The sequence below is a fragment of the Oncorhynchus mykiss genome, chromosome 19 (genome assembly GCF_057628025.1).
Source record: "Oncorhynchus mykiss isolate SJ-2025 chromosome 19, ASM5762802v1, whole genome shotgun sequence".
Taxonomy (NCBI): domain Eukaryota; kingdom Metazoa; phylum Chordata; class Actinopteri; order Salmoniformes; family Salmonidae; genus Oncorhynchus; species Oncorhynchus mykiss.
The window spans coordinates 51,461,146-51,481,021 of record NC_143040.1 but is presented as its reverse complement, the minus strand read 5'-3'; the positions used below and the strand labels follow the sequence as shown (position 1 = coordinate 51,481,021).

The 19,876-nt window shown below is 43.3% G+C and overlaps 2 protein-coding genes and 1 long non-coding RNA gene across 4 annotated transcripts in view; 2 read left to right on the top strand and 1 right to left on the bottom strand.

The window, feature by feature from the left end:
- Positions 1 to 627: 627 nt before the first annotated feature.
- Positions 628 to 8,455, top strand: ngb1 (neuroglobin 1; the record flags this gene model as incomplete). Its single annotated transcript, NM_001124388.1, is given in 5 exon segments — positions 628 to 1,136; positions 1,679 to 1,787; positions 2,104 to 2,223; positions 2,380 to 2,871; positions 8,438 to 8,455. Coding segments are annotated over 4 exon segments (480 nt in total). The 5' UTR covers positions 628 to 1,038.
- Positions 8,456 to 8,724: 269 nt separating this feature from the next.
- LOC110497898 (osmosensitive cation channel TMEM63C) overlaps positions 8,725 to 19,876 on the bottom strand; it is a 35,452-nt gene continuing 24,300 nt past the window's right edge. For both annotated transcript variants that reach the window (XM_036954857.2, XM_036954858.2), the window contains 18 exons: positions 19,263 to 19,405; positions 18,346 to 18,397; positions 18,120 to 18,228; positions 17,348 to 17,421; positions 17,181 to 17,261; positions 16,957 to 17,077; positions 16,622 to 16,755; positions 16,330 to 16,452; positions 15,350 to 15,503; positions 15,133 to 15,239; positions 14,540 to 14,626; positions 14,341 to 14,406; positions 14,060 to 14,222; positions 13,868 to 13,973; positions 13,216 to 13,383; positions 12,964 to 13,076; positions 12,420 to 12,509; positions 8,725 to 12,277 (listed from right to left, as the gene is read on the bottom strand). In XM_036954857.2, coding sequence (XP_036810752.2) covers positions 12,080 to 12,277; positions 12,420 to 12,509; positions 12,964 to 13,076; positions 13,216 to 13,383; positions 13,868 to 13,973; positions 14,060 to 14,222; positions 14,341 to 14,406; positions 14,540 to 14,626; positions 15,133 to 15,239; positions 15,350 to 15,503; positions 16,330 to 16,452; positions 16,622 to 16,755; positions 16,957 to 17,077; positions 17,181 to 17,261; positions 17,348 to 17,421; positions 18,120 to 18,228; positions 18,346 to 18,397; positions 19,263 to 19,405 — 2,089 coding nt within the window. In that variant the 3' untranslated portion in view covers positions 8,725 to 12,079. The remainder of the gene's footprint in view (positions 12,278 to 12,419; positions 12,510 to 12,963; positions 13,077 to 13,215; positions 13,384 to 13,867; positions 13,974 to 14,059; positions 14,223 to 14,340; positions 14,407 to 14,539; positions 14,627 to 15,132; positions 15,240 to 15,349; positions 15,504 to 16,329; positions 16,453 to 16,621; positions 16,756 to 16,956; positions 17,078 to 17,180; positions 17,262 to 17,347; positions 17,422 to 18,119; positions 18,229 to 18,345; positions 18,398 to 19,262; positions 19,406 to 19,876) is intronic.
- On the top strand, positions 9,199 to 15,654 carry LOC118941477 (uncharacterized). The gene is made up of 3 exons (XR_005037741.2): positions 9,199 to 9,510; positions 14,367 to 14,427; positions 15,356 to 15,654. It is a non-coding gene; the product is annotated as an uncharacterized LOC118941477 (long non-coding RNA).

Genomic DNA, 19,876 nt, shown 5'->3' with positions numbered 1-19,876 from the left:
TACAGAGTGTCATTCAGTGTAGTTTTTGGGCATAAAACTATCTGATGGTAGAAAGATTCATAGCAAGGTTAAAGAGCAACTCTAAAATGTTAATTTTGGCCCCCAATTGGGGTCTGACATTCCCCATTATGCAACATCATGCTTATGATTAACTGTTTACTTATCCCGCATTAGTTAATTGCCCTCTAACCTTATATGAGGTGACCAGTGGGAGGAGTTATAGGAGGATGGGCTCATTGTAATGGCTGGAATGGAATGAATGTAATGGTATCAATCACATCAAACATATGGAAACCACATGTTTGACTCGATTCCATGCCACTACAATGAGCCTGTTCTCCTATAGCTCCTCTCACCAGCCTCCTCTGGAGGTGACAGTGCAAGTCAAGGTGCACCCTATATGTGTTTGTTTATTTATGGGGAGGATTATGTTTTTGACAGCCCTTGGTTCACCTGCAGGAGGAGCTGTAGCTCATCACATACTCAACAGATAAAAAGAGAGAAATCTTTCCTTCTTTAGTGGGGTGAACAAATCCACAGTGCTGGAGAGAGAGCATAGCGGGAGAGAGAAAGGGGGAGGGACAGAGACAGCAGTCAGTGTGACAGATAAGAGCGGCGGATGACTTGTCTCTCTCTGAATGCACCGTGAGCAAGAGAGCAAGTAAGTGCACAAGGGTGCCTGCCAAAGCAGCTCTGCACACACACACACACAAATACACACACACACACACACACACACACACACACACACACACACAGGTAGCTTGTGAGGAGAAAAGAGTCTCACAACCAAGGTATGCTGGGATTTGCACACATCCAACGATCATAAGTTCCTCTTTCTATTGTTTTGGTTTTGCTATGTTATGTCTTCCCTCTTGTACTTACACTTAGTTTCCAGGTGGGTCGTCAGAGGTTTCCCAAGCCGAGTCTACAACAGTGTAATGGGTTGCCCAGACCGGAGGCTTTTCCTCTGATCCTGCAAAGAGGTTGGCGTATTCCTGCAACGAGAACTAGTCCTCACATTGAGCGACCCTGGGCATGGAGAAGCTGACAGAGAAAGAGAAGGAGCTGATCCGAGTCAGCTGGGAGAGTCTTGGCAAGAACAAAGTTCCACACGGAGTCATCATGTTCTCCAGGTACAATTCTGAGCTAAAGCTTTTTATTTGAGCCGTTAGGAATGGAGGGAACAAAGGCGTTAGGAGAAGTTGCATGTGTTCCTCCATGAAGATTTCATGGTGATTCGTATATATCAGCCTTTACTGTATGTGTACCAAAACAGAGTGTTTGTTGATATCTGCAGCATTTAGTTTTGTAAGAAAGTTTACTGAAACCTAACCATTCACTACAATCTGCAGTTGTATGCACTGAAAATATCCCGGCATAGTGCAACATAGTGTAAATAATGTAGTCACCATAGTAAACAGTAATTGGAGAGAGAAATACACTTAACCAACACAGATAGTGCATCGTACACTCCCTATACCGGGACTGGAGGCTTGACTTGTTGCTTGGCGACTGGCTGCAATAGTCTTTATTTTGGAACTGCTGCTACTAAAACAGACGCTAGAGAAGAACTGTTGCCGACAGTCCTATTAGCTTACACCAGACATTAAAATCAGAACTATTGTGTGACTTACATGTATCTACAGTATCTGTATTGTGTTCTGTGTCTGTGCAGACTGTTTGAACTAGAGCCTGCACTCCTCAACCTCTTTCACTACAACACAAACTGTGGCACCATACAAGACTGCCTCTCCAGCCCTGAGTTCCTGGACCATGTCACAAAGGTAACTCTGCTCAGCCCATCACTGTTAAAACTGACAGTTAAATGGCTAATTCATGGAAACAAATCCACGGAAATGTCTAACTTCTTGCTGCATGTTGGTGTATGTTCACGTTTCTTTGTTTTGTACGTGTTTGTGTGTGTGTGCGTACATTCTTGTGTGTGTTTGTGTGTGTGTGTACATTCTTGTGTGTGTTTGTGTGTGTGCGTACATTCTTGTGTGTGTTTGTGTGTGTGTGTGTACATTCTTGTGCGTGTTTGTGTGTGTGTTCGTACATTCTTGTGCGTGTTTGTGTGTGTGTGTGTGCTTGTGTGTCCAGGTAATGTTGGTGATCGATGCAGCAGTCAGTCACCTGGACAACCTCCATACCTTGGAGGATTTTCTGCTCAACCTGGGGAAGAAGCACCAGGCAGTCGGGGTTAACACCCAGTCCTTCGCTGTAAGACTACTGTCACTCTGATCACTTACCCTAATACATTACTGTCATACTGTGTGTACTGTACACTATACAACTTTTAAGAAACACAACTTCCAACAATTTACCAATCTATGCCAATATTCAGAACATTTGCATGCATGTGTGTGTATGTTGCAGGTGGTGGGGGAGTCCCTTCTTTACATGTTGCAGTGCAGTCTGGGTCAGGGGTACACAGCCCCGCTGCGTCAGGCCTGGCTCAACATGTACACCATTGTAGTGGCGGCCATGAGCAGAGGATGGGCCAAGAACGGAGAACACAAGACTGACTGAGACATACGCTTGGGGTCTGCTACCAGTTGCTGTCTAATCACCCTCATGGTTGCTATGGAGTAAGGTTGTATAACTCACAGCATAAAGGTTTGATTGCTGTATATGGTGAACGAATGGCGTTATCACACTTGACACAACAAATAATGGTCGAATCACCTGGTGTTCAGAGTTAACTGTTTTTGCTGTGGATGTTGTAGCTGCCAGAGTGCTGCTATAACATTGTGGGGATGTTATGGGTCAACCAGACCTTTGGTCTGCAGTTTGAGTTCCTCATATTAGAGGAAGCATAGGGTTAAATTAAGGTAATAACTGAAATTGCTCTGTAAATAATGCCTTGATGTATCTACTCAAATAATGACATTGATTGTGGTGGTTTTTGTGATGTATCTTAGTCACACAATTGTCAAACACTGGCTATATTGGCTGTATTATTATTGGCTGGAATGGGCAGCTACAATATGGGCCCTCTCCCAAATCAACCAGTGATATAGAAACATTGATCACAAAAGTACAGTATGTCCAAGATTATTGTTTAGAGTGATTGTCATGATTCTATATTTATATCTTTGAGTTAGGCTAGGGACCTGATAATGGCACATACTAATGCTCTCCTTTCTTTGTGTGTGTCCATGACCTGGAGTGTAACAATCCTTAGAGGTGATCTTGATTCTTAAAGCCATTGGTATTATTAACAAACACATTACTTTTGATGATGCTCAATAGAAAATGACAAGAACTGTTCATGTATTCTAAAGCTTTTCTATGTGATCTCTATGACTGTTAGGGTGTCCATGTGCACCTTTGTCTGAAATGTGTATGTGGCACTCTCCTCTCCTCTCCTCTCCTCCCCTCCCCTCCCCTCCCCTCTCCTCTCCTCTCCTCTCCTCTCCTCTCCTCTCCTCTCCTCTGACAGTAGAGGTTGTAAAGCTCACGTTGCCATATGCGTATTACCATAATATTTCAATAGGCTTCAACTGACTGTTACTTATTCTAAAATAAATGGTTATTCTCCTCTCTTGAGTTCTAGCTAATTGATGTGATGGAACTCAACAGTAGATTATTTGCTTGAGGGTCTTTGGGCTTGACTTAGTTTAGGCTCATTCAGTTTTCACTAATTGTAAATGTAAAGTGGTGTTGAACCACATACTGTATCTATATATTGTAAATACTGCTATCATATGTTGTAAACAGGCCAGAAATATAGTAGTAATCTATTTAGGCTTTTTGGACCCAATAGGTAATTGACAATTGGGGCGGCAGGGTAGCCTAGTGGTTAGAGCATTGGACTAATAACTGAAAAGTTGCAAGTTCAAATCCCGAGCTGACAAGGTACAAATCTGTCGTTCTGCCACTGAACAGGCAGTTAACCCTCTGTTCCTAGGCTGTCATTGAAAATAAGAATTTGTTCTTAACTTGCCTAGTTAAATAAAGGTAAAAAAACAAAGCCAGGATTTATTCAGACATTTTTTCTTCCCTATTTAGCTCATAGTTAAGAACTTGGAGTATCTTTCTGTGGACAACCGTAAAGCATTTATTGATAAACAAATTTCACTACATCCAACCTGAAATAGTAAGCAATGATAGTTAGAGATGACAGTTAGAGATCATAGTTAGAGATGACAGAGATGATAGTTAGAGATGTGTACGTCCTTTTTACTGCTATGAACACATTTACCCATATGCTTCTATACAGTGTGTCGTTATCTTCCTGTACATTGAAAGTCACAATGCCAAGTTAGCTATAATACACCAAGTATTTGATAATAACACTACACTACTATATCTCCAATCTGCTGATATGTGGTGAATATTGCTTCAGTCTGAGATTACTTTTATACAATGTATTTTTGTATTTAAGTGTTTTACGTATGTGAATGACTATATGCCATTGCAAACACAGTTTTTCCAAACTGTTACGTTAACCACAACATTTATGTCAAATCCATGTATTTTTCTTTTAATTTGCAGCACAAGGCTGTTAAGCATTTTAAGTATTGATGAGTGAGCTTTTATCCTTAAGTCATGATAAATGTAAGAGAGACATTTCTCCTCAATCAGTATAATTGCCATATTATCAATGTGTGATCCCTACAAGGATGTCTGTTGGCATTGAATACACAACCATTGCATTACCATGTCTAAAGGAGATCTCACTTTATCTTTCCTTTCAATCACCTGTGAGCTTTATTTTCAGGCCATGGCAGCACTACCAATTCAGATTTGTTCCTCTCTCCCACTTTCCAACAAGCATAATGAGTTTCCCTTACCAGATTAACCCTCCTCCTGAATCAAAAAGCATTATCAATAGAGAATCTACATTGAACGTGCTTTTTAGTTCAAGAATAAGCTTCATCTGAGTCTAGGAAACCAGACCTATGAGTTGAACACATTTTCTAATATGTCTATACATGGCACTAGGCAGATTGCGGTGTGTATTGTCTCGATTTCAAAGATCTGAGAGTAGACCTGTTTTGTGTGTGTGTGTGTGTGAATTGCATTGGTACATTTAAATAACATGATATTCTGTTTATGAGTGTCTCAATGTCTACCTCGTCAACTCAGCTGCGAACAGCAATGATTTCAACTATCCTTTAACCAAAAACACGTGACACAATGCAAATACATACTCCCTCAACCAAACAGCTCGTAAAATGGACCCCATCCTATACTTATGTAATGTGTTGTGTGCTTACTCAATTAATAGTAAATAAAGGTGATCTTTTGTGGACATACTACTGAAAAAAAGATGACAATGTTTATTGTTTTTCTTCCACTATGTTGGTTTGTTTGTCAGTGCGATGGTAGTAATGCGGAGTTCAGGGTTTGTAATCAATCACACAATGCACAATTTCCCTCGCTCCGGTTGGCTATTCCTTGGGATTATGTAACAGTGTACTGGCTGGCCCCTTCCCTGTGGCTATAGAGATCAGAGGGACTTCCTCTGAAAACCAGAGAGCAGAGTGAATATCATCCCACTTAATCATGCAAATGTCACATACATCACATCCCCAGGATTCCAAGAACTCTTAGCCGCTACATGGCTAATGTGCTTTCTTGCCCTCAAAATGGAGACGTACACCATTTTTGAAAGTATTAAGCGAAGCTTTGTGTGTGTGTGTGTGCGCGTGCGGGAGGGAATGGGAGAGATGAGAGCGAGAGAGATGGGGACTAAGTTAGGTACTGTATCAGATTGCCCGAGCTCCATTCAACACATTGGGTTAATTTATCCCACAAAGCATTCGCATATTCAATTTGCTTGCATCATTGTAAAAGTCACATCCATGAGCTGGCTGTCTGCTCTGGTGATAAAGCAGTAATTGACATGAACCAAATCTGTCTCTCTGCTGCGCTCGCCATCTTCTCTGTCTGAGATTTTGGTTGATTGATGCTAGTCACTGCCTGTCCTACTGTAACTCAAAGGGAGTAACACTTAGGCTGGGGTGTAAATTCGGGGGATTGAGCTGAGAAAAACATTTAGTTTAACACATCATTCATCACATAACATGGAGATGATTTGCTGTGCTGAGGATTGCTATGGCGTATTCACCTCCACTATAGGTATAAAGGTCTTGTGAAGCAGCAGCTGTACAACCCAGTGGCATATGTAGGGATATAGAGACGGTTTGGCCACTTGCCATAGGTAAAGTATACACAAGAGATGGGTGGATACAGAATAATTGAGGTAAGTATCTGTACTCCAGAGTGATCAACAGTTGTCCCATGAGGCCACTTGAGGACATTGTACATTACCATACCTGATAGCTGCTGGAGGATCAGTCGAGACTTTGATAGAGAAAAGCAGGCAGAAAAGACAACAGACAAGCAATGTGTTTTGGAATGAAGGGGGATTGGATGTTGTCATGGAAACTGTTAAGCAAAGGTCCAAAGTGGAAGGAAGACAGACACTCTCCTCAAGTGGTGCTGGCTGGCGGGCGGCAGATATATGATACAGAGGAGAAGGGGGCTGTAAGAGAGATGGAGGGGGCTAGCAGACTGGGGCTAATCAGGTTAGCACTCTAAGATCATCCAGCCTGGAGGCAGCTGAGCACTGATGGCTTCACCACTGCTGCACGGCAACACTTACCTTAGCAACCAGAGGAAAAGCACTTCTGTCTGCTGTTTCATGACAGTTTTATTACAGTGTTGTTAACATGTCATAAACAGGTGAAGATTTTCTGTTGAAAGCTTAGAGTTTACAACTGACTTCCCAGTTAACTTGAGGTGTCTCAATTGGCATAGAGTGCTTGTTATGTTTTTCTCTGTTGGTACAGACTGCTCCACTAAAAAGTACAGGCAGGGATACAGAACATTGTTCCAGTAAGGTAGTATCTCTCTCACTTGACTGACTTGCAGTCTAAACATTAGAAAGGTTATATTCTAATTGAAGTATGAAGCCATGGTAACACTCAGATGAAGCCACCCTCTAATGGCACTGTTCTCCTGCATTAGATAACAGGTCTTGACACCTCTTCTGGGAGATGGAGACAGTGGCATTTCATGAGGACAACGTTCCTCTAATGAGCTCCACCTTCTGTGACACGCTGCCTGCCAAGACCTTCACAGCTCCACACTGGATCTCACATCGATCTCCTCCAAGATCTGAGAGCAAGACACTGTCCCCCCTGTCTGGCCTTCAAAGCCCTGTCTGGCCTGGAACACACTGATCATCTGTCTGAGTACACTCACAACTATAGCCTGCATCTACAAGTCTCCTGTAAACTTATGCAATCTGGGGGTGAAAAATATAAGCTTTGTTTTCTTTACATAATTTTTAACTAAAAATATGCAAATATAAAACAGCAGCAACTGATTAAGCGGAATTTGCATGTGGAAATAAGGAGGCAGCATAAGCCGTGGGGGAAATGACAATATGGTGGGCTGCAGGAGGTAGAGACATTCTATTCTGAGCTTCTGAGATGAGAGAGGAAAAGCTCTGTGCCATACACCCAAAGGAATTCACCTTTCACTAAGAAGCGTGCTCCAAGCAGTTGCCTGTGGTGACAGGGGAAAATGTGAGGCGTTTTATATATCTCTCTCAATGGTCAAAATGGCAGTGATTTATCCCACACAAAAACTTATCAGAATAATAGGTTTTATCTTCCCCATATTAAAGTCTCTGTAAATGAATTATTGATAGCGCACTAAGCATAGATTTTAGGGATGCTGATGCACATTTGTCCAAAACAGCACTAAGGGCGATGTTATTCAGTGGTATTGGAGACTCAGCTTTCCTTCTCTACCATGCTCTGGCGACAGGCAGCCTCACTCAATGAGTTGCCCCCATTCAACCTACAATCCCCACATGAAGCTTACAGGACCAATGAGGTCTCCAGTATGCACACAGGCTTGTACCAGGGCTAGTTTGTATGCAGAAGCACTTCTCCAAACAGTGGGTCATCAGGGAGGTGAGCACCTGCATGCATTAACCCTATCTCTGCAGCTCTGACCGGGGCGCAGTCTTTCCTATTAACAATGGGACATAGTGCTGCCAGGCAAATTCATGGTCATTGTGAACAAATCTGATCAGCAGAGAAACTCATTCCCCACACAACCTTGATTCAGCACCAAGAGGCTTGACCATTAAAATGCCTCGACAAAATTGGGGATTTTGTGTCAAATATAATTTTTGATGCAATACATTGCAAATCAGAACATTTGAGGACAATAGTTTGAGAACAATACCAGTTTCTGAAAATGTTTCTAAATGATGGCAAATTGACCAATGATGGCAGATTAACCTTCTCTCTTGGACCCTGTGTGAGAACCTAGCACTCATTGCTGAATATCCAAACGTGCTTGGACAACGAGCCGCTGTCAATTGTAGGCTACATTTTCTCATGGCCAGCATGAGAAACCACACCATATAAAAAAAACACTATAAAAGCCTGGTCAACTCTCAGCAGGTCCCCCTTGGCTTTTTCCTTGACAGGAAGCGCCGTGCCTTCTGCTGAACTTGTGACTCTGTCCCCTTCCCTAGACCACAAGAGACAGAGGAGAAAAGGGAGCCTGTTCCCTGTAGCACAAGATGTGGGGCACTAGCGACCATGGATTCAACTTGAATTGCACTCACAGCACTTCAAAGACATTTGACACAGAACAGCTCAGGCATGTCCGGTCGGAGGTCAGTGCTACACACTCTCCCACTGTTCCTCAACCTCAGGTTAAAAAGAAAAACAAGCCACACATTTACATCAAGATGACAGAATGTTTGTTTTACTTTATTTCCCTGCTAAAGTAAATGATTCAGAGAAATCTATAAGTAGTACTTCAGTAAGGACACACCAGTTTCCTGTAAAGGATGAAAATAAGAGCTTGGCCTAAGTGGAAAACCACTGTATCCCCAAAATAGAGCCAGGGCACCCATGTGAAGAGCATTTGATGTATGAGCACAAATGACAGAGGTACAACAGAGCTAATTTGGAATCAAATCTCAGTGAGTTTTACAAGTACATTCCTCCACTCATTGTTATTGGAACATAAAGAACCAAGCTTTCTTTTTGATGTTTACTCAACCGTTATGACCACCATAAAAAATAAATTGATTAACATGTTTAAATAGGAAGAGACAATTTATGCTTGATCTGAAAATGTGGTAGGAGGCACCGTGTGGATGATGTGACGCAATTGCGGAGCCTACGGAGGAATGCAGAGGCCAAAATTAGCTCTGTACTGCGTCGCCGTAGCCTCAACTTGTGTAGCAATGGAGAGCTCCATTTAGCTCCATATAGCTCCGCATTTACATGATTGGTTGACGGTAGGTGAGGGCGGGAGGTCCTGTATAAACACAAACTCACTTCCTTGACAACAGCTCTGCGCTGCTCCACGAAGCGCAAGAAGTATGAATGCCCTGACTTCTGAAGAGGCCGTACCGCTGTAAATGCTGCACGGCCAATGCAGACATCGGATTGACCAAGTAGCGCCTATATATGAACTTCATGGCCTGTGAAACGACATGCTGAAATCCAGAGCACACATTTGGTGAGTTTAGGCACTTTTTTGTTTATGGTTTCTGTGATGTGCTGTTCAAACTGATTTTGCTGTGTTGCTCTCCACAATTAACATCTCAGATGGTAGCGTAGGCCTACACCGTGAACATAACAGTGACTCGTTTTGGGATGATCAGTTTGTTTTTATGCTGGACATTTGTTCATAAAACAATTCTAGTTCCCCTGAAATTAAACAAATAACTTAGATTTTATAAGACACACTAGATTTATCCTATAATATTCTGTCCGTTTCACAAAACCACTTCTAACAAACACTATTTATAATAATAATAACAAAAATTATAGCAAATAAAGACCATAAAATGGCAACCTTCCCAGGGATGCACTAAAAAGTACCTGGACCTGTATCTTTGGGTGACATTTCTTAGGCAAACAATTTTACAGTTCTAATTTTGGAGTACTAATATATATATATATATTCTGTAGCTTTCTTTGGGTTCAGGAAAAACCAGGAACCACCATTTCTGCATGATGACAAACATAACTAACAATAACTTATCATAACATTGTAGGAAGGGCCAAGACACCAGAGAAACAAGTTTCAAAGGAATCTACAAAGAGCTTGGCTATATGATCACAGAATACAACAGTTAGAAACTGCAGACAGAGAGTGACACCCACAACAAGGCACCTTAAGCTACAATCCAAATGATTTCATTGGAAGGAAAAAAAAAAAAAAAAAAAAAAAATTAGACTAGAAAATCCAGTCAGCACATAGAGTCAACATCATTAGCTCAGTGGTCTGTGGAGCACACTGTTTGTCAGATCTGGGTATTTAAATGACTTTCAAATGCACTTTGAAGTAGGTATTTAGGTGTTTTTGTTATGAAAATACAAGCAGTTGAATATTAGAATGTATTTTGGGAAATACATTTGTAAAGTATTTGAAAATAGTCAAATACAGAATTGTATTTTCAAATACAAATATTTTAATACCATGCATTTGAACCTGGTCCTAGGGGTGTTATTTTAATTTGACATTTTTAATTGTTTAAAATAAAAAAGCAATTTATAGGAAATTATTTGAAAATACTTTAAATAGAAGCTGACTTTGGCCACATTTTTAAATACTCAAATTACACTGAAAATAAGTTTTTCATAATAGTTATTTAAACCCTGCTTGTTTATTGGCTGAGGGAACTATTCATAGGAAGATGGCTGCTCACACAAATGATGGGAGGAAGATAATAGCTGGTTATGGGTGGCATTTGATAGAACTATGGCCATACGCTACTCTGTGTGTGTTTGTTAATTTAAGTCTGTCTACATCTTTTCCCTGGTTTTTAGTTCAGTCCATGCAGCATATTTCAGGCCATGCTGGATTGCTAGACGAAAGAGCGATTTTCTTCAAGGCACAGCAAGAGAGCACGATTACTAACCACAATCAGTTTACATTCAGTTTGGCAAGGAAACCTCTCCTCCGAGCAGCAAAACACTTGCAATACAACACTAGCAAAGGTTACTGTATGACTGTCAGCTGAGTCTTATGCAGCATTAGAGAAAGCCGTTTAGTTTGTTATACTCCATGTCCACCCTCAATGTACAGACAAATCCTCTCTCTTATACAGCATTCTCAACATGCAGTGGAGAAGACTGGTTTGGACTACTGAAACCACGATGCAATAGAGAACGATTAGTATTTTTTCTTGACTACTTTTTGCTGCCGGACATTTATGCAAAACATAAAACCAAAGTAAATTGGAGATCATGTTTTGAAATGGTTGACTACCTGGACTTGTCCAACAAGAAGACAGCTTTTTCCCAGTCATATTTATAAACAATAAAGGGATTGCACCATAAATACATTGTTATTAAACAATAAGCAGCCTGCCCCTCGCCCTTCAGCACAATAACATCACATACAACGGGCAACTACAGAATAGCAAAAATAACAACCTTGACAAAAAAAAAATACAATAACATCAGGTCCCATTGGGTTCCTTGTGCCTTCTCTTCCATAGGGAGTGTTAGAGCTCTGAGATCCACTCTGCCCTCCATCCGTCTGTCCGGTTCTCTCACTGCAGATGGCTTGATTACAACCCGCAACCCTCTGCCTCACGGAGCTCTACCACACCAGAGCCAAGACCACTCTGTCTCGTAGGGTAGTTGGTGAAATTCACCCCTACTCCTGCCCCAGTGTCCTTCCTCGCTAGTTAATTCATTCCATGCAACTTAGAGGGAAGAAAGGGAGAACATTATGAAGCAGTAAGTCAGAAAATGACAGCACTTTTGTTTGAAGTATCCTCCGTATGGTTCATTTATGATGACAGCTTTGAGAGATGTTGTGGTGTGGTCACTTTGACTTCTGTACACCGAGGGAGAGAAGGCCACTTGCATCCTTTCTCCACATCCCCACCACAGGGCTGAGGAAGAAATTAATTCAGCCTTGGGTTCCAAAGAACCTCCAAAGACACAATCCAAATGGTCTCACAAACATGGGTCCAGTCAGAGGGGCTGAGGCAGTTGGATGTGATTCTGAGGTTAAAAGGTAAATATGCAGCATTGTGGCATCTTTCGCTCCCTTATATCACAGGTGTAGGTCACTGGTTACCCACTGGGCTGTCCATGGCGTAGTAAGGGTCTGGGGGCTCTTGGAGCTCTGTCTCAACGGTTTCAACCTGGTCCTCCTCCTCCTCTTGGTCCTGGGAGCTGGCCATGGTCCCGTAGCTCTGGTGAGCTGGGGAGGGCATCGGGGTCAGGCCTAGCTCCGGCTCCAGCAACACAGATGCCAGAAACAGCTGAGGAGAGGGACACAGAGACAGAGATAAGTTACTAATGACTACAACTGAGATTTTACCCATACAGATCTTCTTGTTATGAGAATATTGTACAACTCTGTGAGGAATTGAGAGAGTGGTGTGATTGAAGGGAGGCAGGTACATTAGATGGGGTGGTGGAGGGGGTGGAGCTTCTCTCTGCATTAGCGAAGGCCCCTTCTGCTGGCTGGTCAGCAGACACCTGGTCTGACATCTGAAACACATTGGCACAGAAGTCATTTAGCCTTTGAGGGCCTGTGCTCTACACCCACCAGAAGTCCAGGAGGGGTCAAGAATAATCTCTGATTGGGATTCAATCTCACCAGCACAGCCACATCAGACGCTTAAACACCACTTCACATAAAGACATTGCATATGGTTGAAGCACTTAAACTCTAACGTCATTGATTAGGCCTATCGTAAAAAACTGTTAAGGCTCTGCTAGCCTAGAGGCGTCCCTACAGACCCTGGTTCGATTCCTGGCTGTATCACAACCGGCCGTGATTGGGAGTCCCATAGGGCGGCGCACAATTGGGCCAGCGTCGTCCAGGTTTGGCCGTCATTGTAAATAAGAATTTGTTCTTAACTGACTTGCCTAGTTAAATAAAGGTAAAATAAAATGTAAATTAAAAACTCCACTATGTCCAATTGTTAATACGGTAGCTGACCTGGTAGCTTGATGACTTGTCAGGCTGTTTCCTAAGGCATAGGCCAAGGAGGGAGAAGGCAAGGCAGGAGAGCAGGGACACAAAGGTGAAGAGGGTGATGGGATGCACTGGGCCTGGAGCACAAAGGAAAGAGAAGAACCACAATCAAGACCTCACCACCATATGACCACTCTAGCTGCCACTAAGCTAAATCTGATTAACAGTGGCTAGCCCACATCCGTTTGATAGACTACGGTAACAGGAAGTACGCACCCAGTCTGAGCACAGAGAAGAACAGGAGCCAGAACATGCAGAGGATGGGCGCCACGATGACCTGGCTGATGGCTGCAGTGTGGATGCGCTGGTTGAGCTTGGTGGGCACGTAGGCATAATAGATGTTGTAGCGGTCCACCATGTGTTTCAGGATCAGGTAGAGCAGCCCTGAGAGACAGACATTACAGAGCTGACTGATGAGGACATATGCAGCCAATCACCTATTATAATATTGTTAACTTCCATCTAAAGCATAGTTGTGGTCAATTCAACTCCCATTCCTGTCAGTTGACTTCGGAATTTAGATGGAACTGACCCCCAACTCTGGGCTACAGAGTGAATCACAGGTTAAAGACAGCATGCAGTTGAGCCCAGGACTGATACAATGTGGAAGGCATGCGTCAAGGCCTGGAGAGTAGTAGTAAATAAAGGATTGTTGCGGCTCTGGGCAGAGACAGGAGTAAAGTGGGCGTCTGGCTCCCAGCTCGCTGTGTCTGAGTGTCTGGGACTACAGCACATTCACTTCACAGTCTGCACCAGGCTGGCAGCAGAGGTGACCAACATTACAGTAGCAGGAGAGAGGCTTCCACTCCACACCGAGCGGACACACACACACACACAGGGAGGAGGGGGCACGCACAAACACACTCACCAAAGGGCGTGATGATGGGACAGGTGATACTGTAGGTCATGCTAACAGCATAGATGCACATGGTCCAGGCATACTGCAGACCAAACTGGAACTCATAGGCCTGGCTCTGGAGAGACCAACAAAACACACTTGAAAAGAAAAGTTACATAAATAATTCACACAAATAATACAGTCAAATACTGCTCCTCCCACCCGTTTGACGTGGATGCGCTCGGCCCCGGGCTTGGCCAAGCAGAGACGCAGCGCATACACCATCAGAGCTGGGATACGCAGCAGCTCCATGGCCGTGCCGATCAGGCTGGACGTGATCACGTAGTTCACGAAGAACGCTCCGTTATCAGGCAGGAACACACACCTGCACACAGAGGAGAGGAAGCAAAGCCTAGGTGCATGTTCGCTGTATATGACAATTGTTTCAATGCCAGCTAAGCATATGGTACCATGGCATTAGAGGGCAGAACAATTAAACATACTCAAATTTGATATTCTTGTCTTCCAGGAAATTGACATCAAACAGCCACCTGAAGAACAGGTCGAGACTAGAGATGGAAGAACCACAGGTACATTAGAGTAGAAGCACAGGGTCTTGGATCATGTGTAATCTCCGTAACGATCATAGCAGGAAACTATAAATGATCTGTTAGGTCAGCATGTATGTTTCTATATTCATACCTGGAGAGACCCAGCGAGGGCAGGATGATCACCATGAACACCAACAGTACAAAGCACTTGTGCATCGTGATCTGGTTCTCACTGGATCTGAGGACCCCACAACATAGACCACATTACAACAGAAGACATGTAGTTACAAAACACGTAGTATATGTTAGAATTGCACTCCCTCACACTATTTCAAATGTAAAGGACTTCATAGTGGGCTCATTACCACGAGCAGAGCTTTTCACACCAATAACTGTAAACATTTGATTTGCATTAAGTCGTTCACACACCACGCCTTCACAACACATGGGTGGGTGGTGGGGGCGGTTATGTAAAGAGACGGTGCTCATAGGTGCCGTGTGAGGTTGTCTCCTCCGGATGCAGAGCTATTCTGCTCCTCAGTGCATAGTGACCATTGTGCATATCATTATCTCTACAGAGATCACTATGACAACCTGACTAGAGAAGTAGCACAGGCAGACAGAGCACGCAGAGAGAGGAGAGAGAGAGAGAGAGAACTGTTGAAGGTGTTCAGGGACAGAACTAGGCCATAGGTTGAGTGTCAGACAGTGTCTGCTGGGGCCTGCAGCAGTTCAGTACTCTACCTGGTCCAGTGAGACTCGAAGAAGGCAGAGTAGTAGACTATGAAGGGTAACAGGACAGAGAACGCCCAGAGCAGGAGGGTAGGGAAGAACTGAGTGATGATCGGGCTCTATGGGGAGAAACCAAAACATTATGAGTTCATTTTAATATAGTTCATTCTGGAGTTTATTTGCTTTGGTACAGCACCACAAACACTGTAATTCTGAAATGAATTCTGACCCTCAGGCTGTCAACAGGCCGGGTGACGTTGAGTTTGTCCATGGTGTTGACGATGATGGCGGGCGTGGTGAGGAAGAAGAGGAGTAGGAAGAGGAGGATATTGAGCAGGACAAAGCGCAGCCACCAGCGGGAGCCACACAGCGACAGGTTCTCCCTGGAGACAGAGAAGTAAACAAGAAGTCAGATGCTCATCTATCCAAAAGCCTTCACGTCATATTGCCACTAATCTGTACTACTGTGTAAACCCACAAAGTATGAATACAACAAAAGCAACCCCTAAAGTGAGAGGGAGTATGCTCCAGCGCACTGACTACTCTGGAGTGGATAACAGGTTGGACACATCACACTCCTTTTTAAAGAAGGGAAACAGTCGGTTACCCAGAGCGACATGCAGAGGCAATGTGTCACAGCCGGCCGTGACCGGGAGCCCCACAGTTGTCTAGACTACCTGCACCAGGAAGCAGTACTACTCCCTCCACACAAACACACACTGCCATACACACAGCCAATGAGGCATGAAGCACAAACAGCGAGCGCCGCGTGGCTGGGATACCTCACCGGCTAATCCCACCATACACATGTAGCACTCACATTATGTGACCTCAGAGGGGCTGATGGTTATCATCTAAACCTTTCATTTTATAACTGATCTCAAATACACTAAACTACCAACAAACTATTTCATTGTAAAAAATAAAAAACACACCATCTAAGATAACCCACACAAATATAATTCTAAAATCCATCTAATTAAGATGGTTAAATGGTTGAGTGGAACGGCCACATGGCAGTGACTAGAGACGGCGCTCTTGTAAGAGAAAGTAGCAGGTTAACGACCTCCGCAAACAGCTTTAAAAGTCTGTGGCAGGGCACAGCTCGTTAATATGCGTCAGGTTGAATTCCGGCCTAAGTACAGTTAGATAACCAAATGGGAGGGAATTTCAAGCCATGATCTGCATTCAGATAACCTCCTCACTCACCAGATGATGTCGCTTGGAGCTGGGGCATAGCCTACACCCCACCTGTGAGACTGAACTACCGTGGTGATGCTAGACTGCTTGGGTCTCCGACGGCAACGAACCCGGCTGTAGTCCTTGACAATACTGTAGGGAGAAACACAACACACAAAGTCATCACACAAAACAGGCAGAGACACACTCATGAGCACATTCAATCAAACCCTGTAACATGTTGGCGTGCCATGCATGCACTGCGGGAGACTGCAGAACAGTGAGTTAACATGTCAGAGGTCAGGGGTCATAGTTCACTCACACAGCAGTCATCCTCTCATCCCGAAAAGTCACGAAGGCGATGCCCAGCCTCTTGAGCGAGATGCGGTGCTTCTCTGCATTAAACTCATCAGTCAGTTTCTCCTCTAGCTCACTGTAGTACTGCTCTGCATCCACCTGCAAAGAGTTGAAAAGCAACATACCAGTATTATTCATTAAGTCTAGTCATGTCCCTTATTGAATTTCTATTCACAGACGAAACTGCACATTGCCGCTCAAATCAAATGTAGTTTTTTAGTGCCATCCAGTGGCAAAACGCAATCAATGCACCATAATTACTATGACCAAGGTTCACAAACGTTTCTGTTACAAAAGTACCTGCTCAAAGCCGCACACATCACAGCAGAATATGGTAGCACAGGGGTGGGTCTTAATCATGATCTTCCCCTCCTTCTGGGACATAGTGGCGAAATACAGCCTTCCCTTCATCGCCTTCCGTCTGAAACACAACAACTCAAATCTGCACAGAGGAAAAAAAACAACAAAACAGTGATTGTATTGGATTACTGACTAACTTCTCTATATTGTCATAGTTACTGTACCGCTCAGAGTCCAGCATCATCAGTTTGTGTACATTGAAGCAGAAGCGGACGTCAGTGACAGTACAGCTGGGGTAAGCCTCACTAGAGTGGAGGGAAGAGGGACCAGGTTTATTACTATCAGCATTATTCTGAGTGCGTAAAGAAGTGAGAAGTAAACTTAAGATTACTGGAAGTGTTTTGTGATGAGGCCTGGGTCGGAGATCTCTCTGGGGATGCAGGTGATCATGAGAGTCCTGGCCACCTGACAAAAAACAACAATAAGTTTGCCCTATAATAAAAGTAAGATGGTAACCATGCATTACACACATCAAAAGGTGTCTCTCAGTTTTCAGAGACAGTAACCTGACTATGTTTCCTAGTAATCATTACACATTTGGCCAGTGGTGGAAAAAGTACCCAATTGTCATACTTAAGTGAAAGTAAAGATACCTTAATAGAAAATGACTCAAGTAAAAGTGAACGTCACCCAGTAAAATACTACTTGAATAAAAAAGTCTAAAAGGTATGTGGTTTTAAATATACTTAAGTATCAGAAGTAAAAGTATAAATTAAATTCAAACTCCTTATGTTAAGCAAACCAGATGGCACCATTTAAAATTTTTTTTTTTTAGTTAGACTCCAACACTAAGACATAATTTACAAACGAAGCATATGTGTTTATTGAGTCCACCAGATCAGAGGCAGTAGGGATGACCAGGGATGTTCTCTGGATAAGTTAGTGAATTGGACCATTTTCCTGTCCTGCTAAGCATTTAAAATGTAATGAGTACTTTTAGGTGTCAGGGAAAACATATGGAGTAAAAAGTACATTATTTTCTTTAGGAATTGTTGTCAAAAATATAAATAGTAAAGTATAGATACCCCCCCAAAATACTTTAAATTACTACTTAAGTACTTTACACCAGTGCATTTGGCCTGGTTTGAGGAGCCCTCACACACCTTCTCGTCCTCTCTGTACTCCAGGCGTGAGGAGTGGTGGGCCATACACAGCACTGTGATGATGAAGTAGAGCAGAGCAAAGATACTGTGGAGCCACAGGAAGCTGTCCCTAAGAGAAGATAAAGAAAAGGCATTTCACATGACTATTGAATAACCATGATGGTTAAGATATTCATGAACATTTCTTGAAGTTGGCAAAAAGAGAAGACCCAGGCCTTTGACCTACTTTGCAGGAAGATTAGCCACAGTCGTTCTTCCAAAATTCTCAGGATTATCCCCTACAGAAAAGAAAACGACAGTTATTTGTGTAACAGTCATTTTTTTGTAAGAAAGAGACTTCAAACTTTAAATAGACTTTAAGAGGAATACCCTCATCTTTACATGGTTAAGATGGCAAATGGATCAAACAGAGGATTGTCTCATCCAATTTAGTAAAAACTCAGTGAAAAGTTTAAGACAAAATTGCAAGATTAGTCACGTCTCCACCCTCTATTTTAGTTTCGCTCCATTTATTTACTGTTTCTATGGTGACCGATATAAGGGTGTTGGTTAATTTAATGACAGGGTGACACAATGGTCCATATAGATGACAGCCAACAGTAATAAAGTGGCTATGGAGAACCCTGGTCCCCCCAGACCTCAAACGTGTTTGCTTTACATTCTATATGGGAGCTTGCTCAACATTTAACTGTCATCTACTCTACTATCCATTACAGCTAACAACCTCTGACACCAAAGTGTATGTCGGGAGGAAATTAAAGTTTTCATATTCATACTTTGCTTGGGGAAGGCCTAAGTTAAATACCACTAATGTAACTCAATTGAGAAGTAAGTCAAATTGCAGACAATGTCTGTCTGTGTTTGTATCTGTGGTGTGTGTGTGCACGCATTTGACTGTGTGGCCTACGTTTCGGATGTCCCTGGACAGACTTTGTCAGTTTGTGTTTATAACTGTGGTGTACGTGTGTGTGTGTGTGAGAGAGTGCAAGCCCACCCACGTGTGTGTGTGTGTACGCGTGCATCTGTGTGTTTGCATATGCATGTGTGGCCTGGTCTCTCCTTGCGAGGTGCCCCTCTACCTCCCCTGCCGTTTAGGATATCCCTGGGCCTCCCAACACGGGCCAAGGCCTCCCTCTAAATTACCTAGGAGGTTCCCGGAAAAGTTGACAGGCAGGATGATGGCCAAAGACAGCAGGCAGACCACGGTCATGAGCAGGATGATGTGGCGCTGGAAGGACAGGTAGGTGGTAGCGTCGATGCCACATTTACTCCTGATCTCATCATCCCTGGAGAGACAACACAGAGAGAGAGGATTTTCCCAGGGTGGCAGAATCAGCAGGCTGGGATTTAAACTCACCTTAAAGAGACTAAAGCCAGAGTTAGAAAGAAGCAGTGTGTTGTTGAGAAGGGGACTACAGGGGACAGCATGTACTTGCTGCCAAACATACCCCCGTCAAACTGACTATCCTAACGATCCTGGACTTCGGCGATGTCATTTACAAAATAGCCTCCAAAACTCAGCAAATTGGATGCTCTCGTTGGCTGGCCCTCGCTTCATATTCGTCGCCAAACCCACTGGCTGCAGGTCATCTATAAGTCTTTGCTAGGTAAAGCCCCGCCTTATCTCAGCTCACTGGTTACCATAGCAGCACCCACCCCTAGCACGCGCTCCAGCAGGTATATTTCACTGGTCACCCCCAAAGCCTACTCGTCCTTTAGCTGCCTTTCCTTCCAGTTCTCTGCTGCCAATGACTGGA